This window comes from Monodelphis domestica, chromosome 2 (genome assembly GCF_027887165.1).
Source record: "Monodelphis domestica isolate mMonDom1 chromosome 2, mMonDom1.pri, whole genome shotgun sequence".
NCBI lineage: Eukaryota > Metazoa > Chordata > Mammalia > Didelphimorphia > Didelphidae > Monodelphis > Monodelphis domestica.
The window spans coordinates 238,264,941-238,282,456 of record NC_077228.1 but is presented as its reverse complement, the minus strand read 5'-3'; the positions used below and the strand labels follow the sequence as shown (position 1 = coordinate 238,282,456).

General features: G+C 37.5%; 1 protein-coding gene across 4 annotated transcripts in view; it reads right to left on the bottom strand.

Annotated features, from left to right (window-relative positions):
* Positions 1-17,516, bottom strand: part of DNAH17 (dynein axonemal heavy chain 17) — a 233,706-nt gene that overhangs the window by 25,280 nt on the left and 190,910 nt on the right. For 3 of the 4 annotated variants that reach the window (XM_003340283.4, XM_056817398.1, XM_056817400.1), the window contains 8 exons: positions 12,308-12,500; positions 11,787-12,022; positions 10,886-11,008; positions 8,947-9,151; positions 3,859-4,023; positions 3,260-3,400; positions 2,745-2,915; positions 1,099-1,221 (listed from right to left, as the gene is read on the bottom strand). In XM_003340283.4, the coding sequence (XP_003340331.2) occupies positions 1,099-1,221; positions 2,745-2,915; positions 3,260-3,400; positions 3,859-4,023; positions 8,947-9,151; positions 10,886-11,008; positions 11,787-12,022; positions 12,308-12,500 (1,357 nt within the window). The remainder of the gene's footprint in view (positions 1-1,098; positions 1,222-2,744; positions 2,916-3,259; positions 3,401-3,858; positions 4,024-8,946; positions 9,152-10,885; positions 11,009-11,786; positions 12,023-12,307; positions 12,501-17,516) is intronic. The other variant, XM_056817399.1, reaches the window with a different exon arrangement.

The following is a 17,516-nucleotide window of genomic DNA, read 5'->3' as shown; positions in this document are numbered from 1 at the left end:
GAATAGCAGTAAGGGTGAGGCATTTGGGGTTAAGTGACTTGCCCTGGGTAACAAATCTGAGGTCATGTTTGAACCAGGTCCTTCTGACTCTTGGCCTCAAGCTCTATCAAAAGTGCTTAGCTGCCTCTCACAATATCTTTTTAAGGTAAGAGCTAATTGTGTCCTCTTGGCTGACTACTAAAAGTGAAGGCACCAACAGGGGCTTATGAATTATAGGAATATAGAGCTACTGAGAAGCAATTTTGATAAGAAAAAGGGGGGGGGAAGGAGAAGAGACTAAAGAGTCTGCCCCAAAGGCAACTCAATCAACTTAGATTTTTTTATAAGTCATGTATCAAAGTCAAAATCAAGAATGGTGAGTAGAAATTGAGAGGCAAATTTAGGTTCAATGAAGGAAAAACTTCTTTGCACTTAGAACTAACCAAAAGTGGAAATGACTTCCTCTACAAAAAAGGATGATAAAGCTTTAAACAAAGGCAGGATGACCACTTGACTCAGAAGTCGTAAATAGAGGACTCTTTCAAGAATCTGTGATCTTTCAGTCGTGAACTGTTACTCAACAGTCCACGAATTTTTCCTTCTCTGGATTTCTTTGACATCGAGAGAAATTACCCTCTGGACAAGATGAGCCTCTGTAGTTCAGTCATTCTATCCCACAATTAAAAAAAATCCCCTGAGGGCCAGAATTAACCCCAAAGAACAATGAGGTCTGGGGAGAACCTCTTTATACTGTATACTTGGGGTGGTGGTTGGTTGGTGGGGGTGGGGGTTAAGGAAGAGTTATGTGGATAATGCTACGTGACAGTCCAGCATCCCAGAGGTGATCTCAGTCGGCCAGGAAGTTGTCCCTTTCAGTGCCAATATAAACATCTGGTGCATCACAGGGATGTATTTGATATTCAAAATAGGAATGAAAATTTTTAATTTTGCTAGCAGTAAGCAGATACAGTTTTTCATCATCTCTGGTTTCCTTACTGTAACTGAATTCTGCAGGCCAATGACTTGTTGCAATCTAATCTTATTAACGCACTCAGTCTTAGAAGAAAAGATTTTACTAAGTGAAGAATGTACATAGTATTTCTGAGTCTTTGAACAAACCTTAATTCCTCCCCATCCTTGATGTAATAGAAAATCGACAGGTGAAGTAAGCCCAGCCTTAAAAGGGAATCTCAAAAGGAAATCCAATTCAACTGGATTCAGTTCTTTTTTCATTGATAAAACCTGAGGAAATGTGAGCATAGAATTCAGTTGTTGTCATAGTCACAAAGGATTATCTGGCATTATTTTTAAAAATGGCAGTCACAAGACTACTGGTACAGGGCAAAGGTTTTTAAGGAACAGACATCTCTTACCAATTGGTAATGGCATTCTACTTGCCCCTTCCTTTTGCACTTGTCAAGAGCATCTTGTCTTGGGTATGCTTGGGCCATCTGTGTCAGTGTCTCCTAGTTCCTGGAGGACTGGGACCCTGTCATTTCAGATTTATTTTCCTATAATGCTTAGCTTTCATGTCTGTATACTTAGAACTAAGAGTGTTTTCTTACAGTCAAGGTCCCAGGAGCTCACAATTGTCATCTCACAGACAACTGGCCACAAGGTCCTTGTCACTGATTCAGGAAAAGGCTACTTCCCAGACATACGGTTAACTTTTAGTCAGACAGGAAATACTACGGGTATGGGAAGGAAGGCATGCTGTTCTGGTAAGTGACAACTAATTAGTGAATGTTACTCTCAGATAGGAATGAAAAGTTTTAACTGTAGGTAGAACTTATTTTTCATTATTGTTTCATTGGGACATTTATATTAGGTTTGGCTTCAAGTTTACATTCACGCTATTAAGTTTAAAATTTGTTAAATAAATTTATCATGTAAATAAGATCATAGGGAGGATATTTTTTTAAATTTAATTAATTTCGAGTATTTTTCCATAGTTATATGATTCATGTCCTTTCCTCCCATAACCAACAAGCAATTCCACTGTATGTATGTTGATCAAAACTTATTTCCACATTATTAATATTTGCAATAGAGTGATCATTTAGAGTCTACATCCACAGGGGAAATAGTTAACCCATTTATTTCCACAAACTGTCTTTAGATACTTTAATAGGACTATTTGCTTATTTCAGTAATCTGATTTCAAATGAAACCCATTCATTCCCCGGAAGAGAGACTAGACTTCACAAAACTTTGTTAACAGCTTGTTAGAATTATGACTGTTTCCTTGCCACCTTACTTTATCACTAGTGTGAGGCATTCTCAGTATGTAAAATCACTGTACTGATAACAGATTACATTTACTTCTTTTTTTGCTTCCATCTTAGAATCAATAATAAATATTGGTTCGTAGGCAGAAAAGTGGTAAGGGCTAGATAATAGGGATTGTATCTAAGGTCATATTTGAACCCAGGATCTCTTGTCTCTAGGACTGGCTCTCTATCCACCAAGCCCAGTCACATTTACTTTTTTTCTCAGATACACTGGAAGGGTCAAGTAATTTGCTAAAGTCACTCAGCCAGATTAGGTTGGATCTAAGACTTCCAATCTGGATCATATTCCTGACTGTAGGACTGGACTGTGCCATCTGCTATCTTAGAATTATGGCATGTCCTTTAAAAAATAGAGTGGTATTTCTTTTAAAAATTTCTAGAATTTAAGCAGTTTCCTCTTCAGACTCCCCTTCCCAAGTTGATATTGATTAGTGATGTTTCTCTGGAAATAACCTCAAACGTGTCTTAAATTACCTGAAAGGCAACCTGTGCCAGAAAAATGAGTTTGTCTCTCTCAAAGAGTCCCCGAGCTGTGTACATGAAGACAGAGTAGGTGATTTCATCTGTCAGATTAATCACTCTCTCTTTTACCTCATCAGCTGGTTGAGTTCGTTGAATGGCTTTCTCAAAGACCACATTAAATGCCTGACCGGAAATAGTAAAACCAGAGAAGGGAATGAAATGGTCAAAATTTCAAACATCTCACCAATTTACCTACAGTGTTTCCACTTACCCACTCCGCCCATGCCTTTTGTGTAATTCCAGAAGGAATTAGAAGATATTTAGAAGATTAATTTGGTTTAGAACCCCTCTGAGTACAGTTAGGAGTTGGAACAGTTCTGACAAGACTTGAAATAAAATGGTCCTATTTATACTATTTACAGTCCTTCACTCTACTGGGATCATGTAACCCCTAGCACTACTTATGAGTGACTGTCCTTTGAGAACCTCCAAGGAGAGCCACAAAGAAGGATTGTTAGAGCAGATACCTTCAGTGAGAACTGATAGATGGGATTAATTTTGTTGAGATCATTCAGAATAAAGTACAGCATGGATGCCCTCTCTGCAGCTGGGCGGTAGTTTTCTCTTGCCTCATTGATTTTAATTTCTGTAATTTTTGCTTCTTTCACCTAAAACAAGGGGGGGGGGGGATATTTAGTGAAACCAATCTATGGAAAAAGAACATGAAAAGCATCCTGGCTACAATTAGAGGATAAAAATCTACCAATTCTCTCATTTTATAGGAAAGAAAACTTTCTAAGACTTGGAGAGTTTGTCTTAACTTTGGATCTAGATCTTTTGACCACAGACACAGGTTTCTTTCTATAGTGTACCAAACTGGCTCCATCTCTCAGTCTTCCTAAGAAGGAATAGTAGAGCTAAGATGGAAATTTGAAGGCATCAGGTAAAACACTTGTGCCTATCATTACCCTCAAACCAGCCCAAGCAATGGGTTTGCTTGGTGATTTCATGAGGAGATTCTCTCTTGGTAACATATTCTAGTATTTCACAATTTATTTAAAAGAATTTTTACCCTAGGCTTATGTTTGTAAGGGAAAAAAAGCCATTGCTAGAGAAAGTTTCTTACTTTCTCCTCAATTTCATTAGCAGTCCGCTTGGTTGTCTCCAGATTTTCCACTAAGGCTGTGTCTCCCAGGAAGTTTCCTGATGCAGCAGATAAACGGGCTAGCAAAGAATCTTCTAATTCTTTCAGGACAATCTTAAATTCATTTTGAGACTTAGTGAGTTCTGCCTTAAAAAATAGCATATACCCAAGAAGCACAATTAATGATCTATATATGCTTTTTTCCTTTTAAAGTTAACATTTTCTGGATAAGCAGTCCTAAAAATAAATATATAATAAACAAATAAAATAAACTATACCAGGTTTTTTTTTTGTATTTGTATTTTTTAATTTGGAAATTTTTAATTAATTAATTAATTAAGAATATTTTTCCATGGTTACATGACTCATGTTCTTTCCCTCCTCTTCCCTCACCATGCACAATTCCACTGGGTTTTGCATGTGTCATTGATCAAGACCTATTTCCATATTATTGATATTTGTACTAGGGTGGATCATTTAGTGTCTACCTCCCCAATCATATCCCCATCAACCCATGTGTATACATCAGTTATTTTAAAAGTTATTTAATTTTTACCAAATACATGTAAAAACTAGTTTCAACTTTATTTTTTCAAAAATTTTGAGTTCCAAATTCTTTCTCTCTCTCCTACCCTTACTGGGAAGGCAAGTAATTTGATATAGGATATATGTACAGTTATGCAAAACATGTCTTTCCATTTTAATAGAAAACATACTAGTTATTGACAGACATAAAATATTGCTCTAAAAATACTACTAATAGGAGAAATGTGTATTTTACACTTCATACCCAGAATACTGACAACAATAACATAGAATGGAAATAGTTAATGTTGGAAGGTCTATGGCAATATAGGTACACTAACTATATCTACCTGTAGCTAACATTTATATGGTGTTTGCTATGTGCCAAGCACTTTACAAATATTATCTCATTTGATTCTTACAAAAACCCTGGGAAAGAGATGCTATTATTATCTTGAAGCAAACAAAGGTTAAGTGACTTGCCCAGGGATCACACAGTTATTAACTGTTGGAGACCAGGTTAGAACTCAGATCTTCCTGACTCCAGGCCTGGCATTCTATCCACTGTGCTACTTAGCTGCCCACTGACATACTGCTGATGGAGCTATGAATGGGTTCAACTCTTCTAGAAAGCATTTTGGAATTATGCAAAGAAAGTGACTGAAATGTCGATGCCTTTTGATCCAAAGATCCTATTCCTAGGCCTATACCCCAAGGAGATCAAATAGAAAGAAAGGTCCAATATTTATCAAAATATTTATAGAAACGTCTTTTGTAGGAACAAAAGAACTGGAAATAAAACAGATGCCTATCAATTAAAGAATGTTGTGGTACACAAATGTGCCAATCAATGTGAAAACTATAAGGAGATTTGAGAAGATAGCTGATACTGTGATAGGAGAAAAGAAGGAAGAGAACTAAAATGAGGACATCCAAAATGGCAAATCTAAAGGCATAGTTTATAGATAGAGGAGCTGAATTTAATCATCCACTATGTTTTAAGCTGGAGAAAGAAAAAGTAGCATTCTTGAGGCTCAGGGCTCATCCACTCAGAGCTATAAGTAGGGTAGGATAACTGAAGCTTTGCTACAGGGTAATATAATTCAGGGGAGTTAGTAGTCCTTTTAGTCTGTTAGCAACATAGCAACAACTGAGTTTAGTATCTAATCAGAAAGAATAATTAGGTAAGATAGGAAAATGCCAAATAGAAGCTATCTATTTTCCACTTCCCCCACCCTAGAAATGGCTCAATGCAGAACCAGAAAAACCTAATTATGATTTTGTATGGAATGACAACAAAAAATCAAAACCGAATGTGGTGTTACTTATAATGTCCAAATTTGAATCCTGAAGAAGAGATATAGGAATGTACATCCCTCCTTTCCTTGATTGGGAATGGAGGGGCATATGAATTTAGAATAATATTTATACTAAACAGATTTCATGGATGTGTTCATTAATTTCTCTGAACTATGTAATTATTTCCCTTTGTTTTATTCTTCATTTTTAAAAGATATTAGGGGAGGGGAGGGATATATTAGCAAATTAAAGTTATCAAAATGTAATCCTCTTTCCAAATCTGGCCCTACCTCAGAATAACCATTGAAATCAAGGTACTTTTCCAGAAAAGTGTCCACTTCCTACCAGGGAAGGAAGGAAGAAAAGGAGTGAGGGAAGGAGGGAAAGAAGAATAGGAGAAAAGGAGAAAGGATGGATGGGTGGGAGAAGAGAGAAGAAGGGAAAGAAAAGAGGAAGGAAGGAAAAGAAGGGAATGAGGGAAGGAAGGAAAAACAGATAGATGGATGAAAGGGAATGAGGGAAGGAAGGAAGGAAAAACAGATGGATGGATGAAAGGGAATGAGGGAAGGAAGGAAGGAAAAACAGATGGATGGGTAAAAGGGAGGTAGGGAAGGAAAAGAAGAAAGAAGAAAGGATTCACTAAGTTCTTACTATGTGCTAGGTTCTATGCTAAGTGCTAGGAATACAAATACAGACAAAAAGAAAAAAAAACAAACAAACTATCCCTGTCTTCAAAAAGCTTACATTCTGATGGGGAAGACAACATATACAAAAGGGAAGTGAGATGTAGGGAAGTGGGGTTGGGAACATGATTCTGAAGACCAGAATGTCAGAAACAAGGTCTGGAGGATTTAAGTAAGATGGCATGGGCCCTTCCACAAAATGGTAGTCCCAAGGAGGAACTTGCTATTGGGAGGGAGCAGTGCAGGGTCAAGCCTTGAGGAGGGATATTTCAGGGCCAGCAGGCTACAGGGATGGCCTACTATTCCAGTGGGAGAAGGCTCCAGGCGTTAGAGGAAGTGCCAGGATGAGTCAACAATGGAGGAAGCATGGTTCTGAAGTTAAAGAGGTCAGGAAGAGAATGAATTTAATATGTATTAATCACTCACTAGTTATAGGGCACAATGTGAGGTGTTGGTGGTACCAAGACTTCACTTGCCCTCAAGAAGAGAACTACTGGAGAACATGGAAAATTAAATATATGGAAATTTGAGGAAGTAGACAGTATGGGACTGGCCAAGGAGGCTTTGTATAGGAGGTGGCATTTGGGCTAAGTTTTTTTTTTTTAATTAAAGATCTTTATTTATTTTTTTTTTTGCTGGATAGCAGTGTTCTTTAAATATATTTTATTTGATCATTTCCAAGCATTATTCGTTAAAGATCATTTTCTTTTCCTCCCCCCCACCCCCCATAGCCGACGCGTAAGTCCACTGGGCATTAGATGTTTTCTTGATTTGAACCCATTGCTTTGTTGATAGTATTTGCACTAGAGTGTTCATTTAGAGTCTGTCCTCTGTCATGTCCCCTCAACCTCTGTATTCAGGCAGTTGCTTTTCCTCGGTGTTTCCACTCCCATAGTTTATCCTTTGCTTATGAATGGTGTTTTTTTCTCCTGGATCCCTGCAAGTTGTTCAGGGACATTACACCGCCACTAATGGAGAAGTCCATTACGTTCGATTATACCACAGTGTATTAGTCTCTGTGTACAATGTTCTCCTGGTTCTGCTCCTCTCGCTCTGCATCACTTCCTGGAGGTTGTTCCAGTCTCCATGGAACTTCTCCACTTTATTATTCCTTTTAGCACAATAGTACTCCATCACCAACATATACCACAGTTTGTTCAGCCATTCCCCAATTGATGGGCATCCCTTCGTTTTCCAGTTTTGGGCCACCACAAAGAGCGCAGCTAAGAATATTTTTGTACAAGTCTTTTTGTCCATTATCTCTTTGGGGTACAGACCCAGCAGTGCTATGGCTGGGTCAAAGGGTAGATATTCTTTTGTCGCCCTTTGGGCATAGTTCCAAATTGCCCTCCAGAATGGTTGGATCAGTTCACAACTCCACCAGCAATGAATTAATGTCCCGACTTTGCCACATCCCCTCCAGCATTCATTACTTTCCTTTGCTGTAATGTTAGCCAATCTGCTAGGTGTGAGGTGATACCTCAGAGTTGTTTTGATTTGCATCTCTCTGATTATAAGAGATGTAGAGCACTTCTTCATGTGCTTGTTAATAGTTTTGATTTCTTTATCTGAGAACTGCCTATCCATGTCCCTTGTTGGGCTAAGTTTTGTAGGAAACTAAGGGTTTTAAGAATCTGAGATGCAGAGGAAGTGCTATTGGGATGGAGGATGGCCTGTGTGCTCAAAGGCAGAGATGTAGCAGATGTAATGCCAAGTTCTTAACAGAGCAAATAACCTAACTTGTCTGGAAGGAATATTGATGGGGCAGGCAAGGAATGAGTATTTATTAAGTGTCTAATATATGGTACTTTATGAATTTACAAGTTTTCATTTATTCCTCACAACAAAGTGAAGTAGGTGCTATTATGATTCCCATTTACAATTGAGGAAACTGATAGATAGAGGTGACTTGCCTAAGGTCTCACCTAAGGACTTGCTCTAAGCTTTAAGTGTCTGAGGCTGGATTTGAATTCAGGTGCTTCTGAAGTAGTATACAATAAGTCTGGAAAAGAAGGCTAGAGCCAGGTTCTGGAGGACTTTAAACATGGAGCTAGGGATATTATCTTAGTAGCCAAAGTCACGGAAGATTTTTGATTCCTGGGAATGACATAATTAGACCTGTGTGTTTGGAGGATTATTTTGGCAGTGATGTAGAGGTTAGTTTGGAGGAAAGAGAGATAGAAACAATTAGGAAGTTATTGCAATAGTCAAGGTGAGAGGCATTGAATATGTGATTAGATAGAGTCTGATATGAGATACATTGTGATTATGGTGATCTTGTCTTTTCAAATAAAGTAGCCATTTAATTTAAAATTAAATTTGTGAGGCAGATGACAAGATAAATGGGAAAGAAGTGATTTACTCTGTTGCAAAAGAAAATACAATGAAGCTTGATCAGAGGAGCACATTCAATAGAGATGTAAGAAGGCAAACTGGGTTTGTATCCACCTCGGTTCAAGTCTCATTCATCCCATTCCCTCCCTCATTCAGCTTTGCTGCTCCTTTCTGCCCACCTTCCACAGCATCCAGCTCCCAGTCCCACCCTGCTTTGCTCTCCTGTTACCTTCAGCTCCTCAAGATCTGGTCTCTCCTTGGCCACGACAGCCGCCAAAAGTTGATCTTCCAACCCATCTCGGGTTACTAGAAAATTGATGAGGGTGCACTGAGCCTGCATCTCTGGTTTGTAATGTGGATTAAAGTACTTGGTATGAAGGATAAGGCGAAACTGGGGGTGGTATTCCACTTCTTTATCACCCACCTTAATGTATCTGTGGGGTTAATAATAAATAAACCCATCCTCAGACAAATTGCTAGATGTTGATGTAGATAAAGATGATCTTTTGCTTTCACCATGCCTGCTAAAGAACCTTTTCATGCATTGGGCACAGCACCCCCAAATCCACCAAGCTATCCTGGGTTCTCTTTTTATTGCTACCACCTATGAATAAGATGGGAGGAGATTTTCCCACCAAAGTTCTCTTTCTTTCTCTGAGTCTTTCTAGTTTATCTGGTGTTGTTCCCTTCTGTTCAAATGGGGATATAGGTTATATAGGTAATGCAAAATAATAAACACTGCTTAAGGGGACAATTAAGTTTTCCTATAGGGATATAATATATTATCTATTAAGTACAGTTTCATATTGGGCCAGCCCAACTGATTTAAAAAAAAATTTAACCTATCTTAGAATCAATACTGTACATTGGTTCCAAGGCAGAAGAGCTGTAAGGGCTGGGCAATTGGGATTAAGTGACTTGCCCAGGGTCACACAGCTAGAAAGTATCTGAGCTAACACTTGAACCCAGGACCCTCCCATCTCCAAGTCTCACTCTATCCACTGTTAGTAGCTCCCTCCCAACTCAAAGTACTTAATCCCAGTGTGAATGTATCCCACTTTATGGTTTAGCTTTAAAATATTGATTGATTCTTTCCAGGTGCACACTTTTGTCCTTCCCCTTTAGTCAGCAGACTTCTAGGCCTTGACTCTCAGATGATTGTTCTTCTAACTAATTCACCCTGCTTCCCTCTTGTCCCTGGGGTCTACTTACTATCTTTAGAACTTCCTTTGGTTACTAGAAAAATAAGGTTATTTCCTGGGTTCCCCCACCCCTGCCATTTCCTCTATCTCAGAGCTGTTAACTAATGAATTTTGTGCCAGGACAAGCTGCACATAAATCCTTAATTAATTTGGGGTCACATCAGAGAAGACAGGTGCTTTAAGATCATTGTTGGGGAACTGGGGGGGTGAAGCTTCTATTTAGAAGTTTATTTTAATTAATTATTCTTGCTAACTAGTCAGCTCAGTATTTCTGAAGGTCCCAAAATGCCATCAACCATCTCTACCAATTCTGTCACCTCTATAAAACCCCTGCATTAGCAAACTCCACCCTAGCTACAGCAGCTCTTGGGTGGATTTACAACATCCCTATTGCATGTCACATTTAGATCACAATTCTCTCATCTTGTTTAGGGGTTTCCTTAGTAGGGTAGATCTTCTTGATATAAAGTGCTATTCTATTGGTTCCTTTATCTAATTTGTTCCTTTTGAAATCATGCCAAATCTCAGTGATCCCTGTTGTATCTATTCACTTGTGCTAACATCTCTGGCCAACTTTATTATTTTGTGATATATGTATAGAAACTTGAAGTTCCCTTCTTTGTGAATCATTATGCTTCTCCACTGATAGTCTATGTTAGACCTGCTACTCTGTAGTGTTGGAATTTTCTCCCTTTCTATTTTCCACTAAAACTTTGAAAATATTTAAGAGGCTAGATTTATACCAATAACTTCCCTGTCTCATGTGTGGGATAAGCCCCACAATTCCTTATCTCTATTTCATATAGGAACTATTATTTTACATTGTAATTATTTTCAGGAGCTAATTTTCTAGCAGGAAAACTCAGAGAAATTCAGTACATTATGTCTTGATGCCTTTTCCCCCACACAAAAGATGAAACCATAGAAAACTCACTGCTTTGTTAAGTTAAAAGAAAATCAATTTACCTTCCTTTTTTAATTGTGTTTCTGCCCAGTAAAGGATCTAACACAGGTTCTACAGTTTCTCCAATATTCTCAATAAGTAAAGTATCTCCTTCTGAGATGGCTGACTCAATACTATCCAGATAGCTGCAGGCACAGTACACAACAGTAATCTCGTTAATATTTATGCAATAAAACAAAGACAACCTAAAATACTGCATTTTTAGAAACATCTCTCCATAATGAGTGGCCAAACATTTATCATTTGATAAAAATGAGAAATTGTTTTTGTATTTATGGCACTTGACTCCTTCAGAAAAGAAGGTCAGTGATCCCTTATGCTTATTACTCACTTAGCCTCGGACATTGTCATTCACCTGGGCAAATGATAGAGTCAGAGGAAAGACAGTTAATATTACATATTTTTCTGCTAGTACAGCTAGGTCCTGATTAGTGCAAAGAATAACTCTTGTGAGGTACACATGAATTGCAAATCGATCTATTCAAAGTTGTAATTATAAAAAATTTGCTCATTGCTTCCAGCCCTATAGAGACATATAGTGTGAATTAGAGTATAGGCGACCACTTCAGGGTTTCAGGATTTATCCATTAAAAAAAAAAATACACACCATTAATAGTCTTTCCTACTTACTTTACTTACTTCCATCAGAGTATAGACCTGCTGAAAACCAGCATCAACAACAAAAAATAAAGCAAACTTGTGGGCTAGTCAATGTTGGAATTTATTTTCAAGGCTGGATTAATGTATCTAAAGACTCATTCATGCATTAATTAATTCAATAAGTAAGATATTAAGTTGCCTTCTTGTGACCCTAATATGTTTGGGACCTGTTGTACTCTGGTGACAATAACAACTATGCCCCATAAAAATAATTACATATGACTCATAATAAACAAGCCATACCCTCTGTGTCCCAGTCGGATGGCTTTCAAGGCTGATCCATATTTATTTTTAATCCATTTGATTCCTTGTAACTGAGCGTCAACAATGAGAGGCCACCGCTCCGTATTGCATAGAATAGTGGCATTCTCTGTTGACATACGGTCACTGGGGAGGCCCTGGTTATTCCATGTGGCAATGTCTGCATCATCTGTCAGCAGAGTGAGCGGGTCCAGTCCTGCAGTAATAGGAATGGGAACCTGCAGAGAGAAAGGGCACTTTCTCTGAATTAATGATGGCAGAAGAACCAAAGAGGGGTCTCCATTGCTGAATGGAAAATAAATAGATAAATGCTGTAGTGAGACAGTTGTCAAACAAGGGAATTTGGGTATGAAAGGGACAACACAACCAGGTTTATGTTCGCATTAATATTGGACCATAGTATGAACCCCAAATGCACTGATTGCAAGAGAATAGAAATAATCATGAACCTTGACAGTTTCTGCCCATAAATCCTGAGAAATGAGTGTGCCTGTAGATGTTACCTTTAGTTGATTTAGGTATGGGATCCAAAATTTGTCCATCAGCTCATTTCTGTATTTTTTGGTGAAATAACCCACGTAAGAAACAAAGGCTGATATCAGCAGGACGTCTCCACACAAAGTTACTCCCTGCTCTTTGAAGTTTTCCACAGATTCAGCCCATCGGACATTTTCAGATGCTAATCCTCCCACTAGCCTAAAAAAGGAGATATCCATTGGTAAATGGAAATAGGAAGGAGGAGGGAAAAAATCCAATTAGCATTTAGTATTATTCTAGAAAATGTAAATCATTAGTAAGGATACAAGAGTAATTAATTGGAAATTAAACAATATGATTCTCCAAAACCAGCTAGTTAAAGAACAAATTGTAGAAAAAATTAATAACTTCATTGAAGAAAATGACAATGGTGAGACATCCTTTCAAAACCTAAGTGAACAAATTAAAAACCCTCAGATGAAGACTAAATTAGAGATCCTAAAAATCCTAAAAATCAAAGGAGAAATTAATAAAATTGAAAGTCAAAGAACTATTGATTTAATAAATAAGACTAGAAGCTGATACTTTGAAAAAACAAATAAAATTGACAAAGTACTAGTCAGTCTAGTTAAAAAAAGGAAAGAAAAAAACCAAATTGACATTATCCAAGATGAAAAGGGAGACCTCACCTCTAATGAAGAGGAAATCAAGGCAATCATTAAAAACTACTATGCCCAATTATATGGCAAAAAATATGGCAATCTAAGTGATATGGATGAATACTTACAAAAATATAAATTGCCTAGACTAAAAGAAGAAGAAATAAATTACCTAACAACCCCATATCAGAAAAAGAAATTGAACAAGCCATCAAAGAACTCCCTAAGAAAAAATCCCCAGGGCCTGACGGATTCACAAATGAATTCTATCAAACATTCAAAGATCAGCTAACCCCAATACTATACAAACTATTTGACAGAATAAGCCAAGAAGGGGTTCTACCAAATTCTTTTTACAACACAAACATGGTACTGATCCCAAAGCCAGGCAGGTTAAAAACAGAGAAAGAAAACTATAGGCCAATCTTCCTAATGAATATAGATGCAAAAATCTTAAATAGGATACTAGCAAAAAGACTCCAGCAAGTCATCACAAGGGTTATCCACTACGATCAGGTAGGCTTCATACCAGGAATGCAAGGATGGTTCAATATTAGGAAAACCATCCACATAATTGACCATATAAACAAGCAAACTGACAAAAATCACATGATTATTTCAATAGATGCAGAAAAAGCCTTTGACAAAATACAACACCCATTCCTATTGAAAACACTAGAAAGTATAGGAATAGAAGGGCCTTTCCTAAAAATAATAAACAGTATATACCTAAAACCATCAGCAAACATCATCTGCAATGGGGAAAAAGTCAAAGCCTTCCCAATAAGATCAGGAGTGAAACAAGGATGCCCATTATCACCTTTATTATTTAATATTGTACTAGAAACACTAGCAGTAGCAATTACAGAAGAAAAAGAAATTGAAGGTATTAAAATTGGCAATGAGGAGACCAAGCTGTCACTCTTTGTGGATGATATGATAATTTACTTAAAGAATCCTAGGGAATCGACCAAAAAGCTAATCGAAATAATCAACAACTTTAGCAAAGTTGCAGGATACAAAATAAATCCACATAAGTCATCAGTATTTCTATATATCTCCAACCCAGTTCAACAGCAAGAATTAGAAAGAGAAATTCCATTTAAAGTCACCCAAGACAATATAAAATACTTAGGAATCTATCTGCCGAGACAAACACAGGAGCTATATGAACACAACTACAAAACACTCTCCACACAATTAAAACTGGATCTAAACAATTAGAAAAACATTGATTGCTCATGGGTGGAACGAGCTAACATTATAAAAATGACCATCCTACCCAAACTTATATATCTATTTAGTGCCATACCCATTGAACTACCAAAAAACTATTTTACTGAATTAGAGAAAACCACAACAAAGATCATTTGGAAGGATAAAGGATCAAGGATATCCAGGGAAATAATGAAAAAAAAATACAAAGGAAGGTGGCCTTGCAGTCCCAGATCTCAAACTATATTACAAAGCAGCGGTCATCAAAACAATTTGGTACTGGTTAAGAGACAGAAAGGAGGATCAGTAGAATAGACTTGGGGTAAATGACCTCAGTAAGACAGTCTTTGACAAACCCAAAGACCTCAGCTTTTGGGACAAAAATCCAGTATTTGATAAAAACTGCTGGGAAAATTGGAAGACAGTGTGGGAGAGATTAGGTTTGGATCAACACCTCATACCCTACACCAAGATAAACTCAGAATGGGTGAATGACTTGGATATAAAGAAGGAAACTATAAGTAAATTAGGTGAACACAGAATAGTATACATGTCAGACCTTTGGGAAGGGAAAGATTTTAAAACCAAGCAAAACTTAAGAGTCACAAAATGCAAAATAAATAATTTTGACTACATCAATTTAAAAAGTTTTTGTACAAACAAAACCAATGTAACTAAAATTAGAATGAAAGCAACAAATTGGGAAACAGTCTTCATAACAAAAACCTCTGACAAGGGTCTAATTACTCAAATCTATAAAGACCTAATCCAGTTGTACAAAAAATCAAGCCATTCTCCAATTGAAAAATGGGCAAGGGACATGAATAGGCAATTTTTAGATAAAGAAATCAAGACTATTAATAAGCACATGAAAAAGTGTTCTAAATCTCTTATAATCAGAGATGCGCAAATCAAAACAACTCTGAGGTATCACCTCACACCTAGCAGATTGTTCAACATGACAGCAAAGGAAAGTAATGAATGCTGGAGGGGATGTGGCAAATTTGGGACATTAATGCATTGCTAGTGGAGTTGTGAATTGATCCAACCATTCTGGAGGGCAATTTGGAACTATGCCCAAAAGGTGATAAAAGACTGTCTGCCCTTTGATCCAGCCATAGCACTGCTGGGTTTGTACCCCAAAGAGATAATAAGGAAAAAGACTTGTACAAGAATATTCATAGCTGCGCTCTTTGTGGTGGCCAAAAATTGGAAAATGAGGGGATGCCCATCAATTGGGGAATGGCTGAACAAATTGTGGTATATGTTGGTGATGGAATACTATTGTGCTCAAAGGAATAATAAAGTAGAGGAATTCCATGGAGACTGGAACAACCTCCAGGAAGTGATGCAGAGTGAGAGGAGCAGAACCAGGAGAACATTGTACACAGAGACTGACTCATTGTGGTACAAGAGAACGTAATGGACTTCTCCAGTAATGGTTTTACAATGTTCCTGAACAAAACCTGCAGTTATCTACGAGAAAAAGAAAAAAAAACTATCCTCAAGCAGAGGACAAACTGAGGGAGTAAAAACACTGAGTAAAAGCAACTGCTTGACTACAGAGGTTGAGGGAACATGATTGAGGAGAGATGCTAAATGAGCACCCTAATGCAAATACCAACAACAAGGAAATGGGTTCAGAGCAAGGACACATGTGATATCCAGACGAATCGTGGGTCGGCTAGGGAAGTGGGGGGGGGGGAGGCAAAGAAAATGATCTGTTTCCAATAAACAATGTATGAAAATGACCAAATAAAATAATGTTTTAAAAACTTTAGTCTAAAAAAAAAGAAAAAGAAAATGTAAATCATTCGGCTCTAATCACTTGTTGGCTTCTGGTAGAGGAATTTGTGACATTTGGAACAGGATAGAAAACTGCCTTGAGCATTTAACTCAGTCTCTCAGTAGTGAGAAGGGAATAGAGAATGACTTTTTAAATGACCTTTTGTTCTCCATACTTCAATTAAATTTAATTCAATCAGTATACTTTAAAAATATTTTATTTTTCCCCAATTGCATGTAAAAGCAATTTCTAATATATTTTTTAAATTTTGAGTTCCAAATTCTCTCCCTCCTTCCATCCCTCTGCTCCCGACCTGAGACAATTAAGTATTCTGATATAGTTTTCATTAAATATATATATATTTTAAAACTTACCTTCCATCTTAGAATCTATGATACTAAGTATCATTTCCAAGATACTTGCAAGAACCTTAAGGGCTAGCAATTGGGGTTAAATGACTTGCCCAGCTAGCTAGAAGTGTCTATGAGGCCAAACTGGAACCTTCCTTCTCTAGGCCTGACTCCAGCCATCCAGCTGCTCCCATTAAATATTTAAGGAAGGAAAGGAACAAGCATTTATTAAGCACCTATTATGTGTCAGATACTGTGTTAAACATTTTACAAATATCCTATATTTGATCCCCACAACACTTTGCTATCAATATCCCCATTTTACTGTTGAGAAACTGAAGTAAATAGAGGTGAAGGGGTCACAGAGCTATTAAATTTCTCAGACTGGATATGAATCCTGGTCTCGCTCTTTATTAATTGTGTCACTTAGCTACATGCAAGGTACTAGGGATGCAAAGATCAAACATGATTACAGGACACCCACCCTCAAGGAGCTTACAGTCCAAGATGGGGGAATCCTACACATGTACAAATATGTATGATCTACTAGAATAAGAAGAGCAAATGAAATATCTAGACGAGGAAAAATTGCTGGGATGAGAGATCATTTCTATAAGGAAGATTGAATGAACATGAGGTGGATCTTGAAGAGTGTGATGATTAAAATAGTGGAAGACATAAACTGTTACAGATAAAGAGTGGTTGGCTTAAATTGTGACCGCAGAAAATATGGTTTCAAGACAGCGTCTTGTTTTAAATCAAATAATATAAAGTGGTCGCCAGGGAAAAATTCCCAAATATGAAATATACCCAAGTCAGCTGGGTTTTATAGAGATTTTAATTAATACAAATGAGGAATTAAAGAAAGGGAGAGAGAGAAAAAAAAAGGGAATAATGAGAAAAAAGGCTAAGCCAGCTTAGGCCAGCCTTAAGAGAGAGATATCAGTCAGTCTTTTATCCACTCACCACAAGATTTGTCCAAGCAAGATTCTAGTGTTCAGAGAGATGCCAGCTGCCTCCTCCAATTCAGCTTTTCCCAGCTGAATCTCTCCAGAGAGAGTCCAGAGAGAGTCTCCTCAGAGGGAGTTCCAGTGAGAGTCCCTCGCTCTCAGCTTCTGATCTCCTTTTAAAGGGAATTTTCTCCTATGTCACCTCCCCTAAGTTCTCACATCTACCAATCACAGTAGACGTTTTCCAAAGGACAGATCATTCTTAATTCACACCT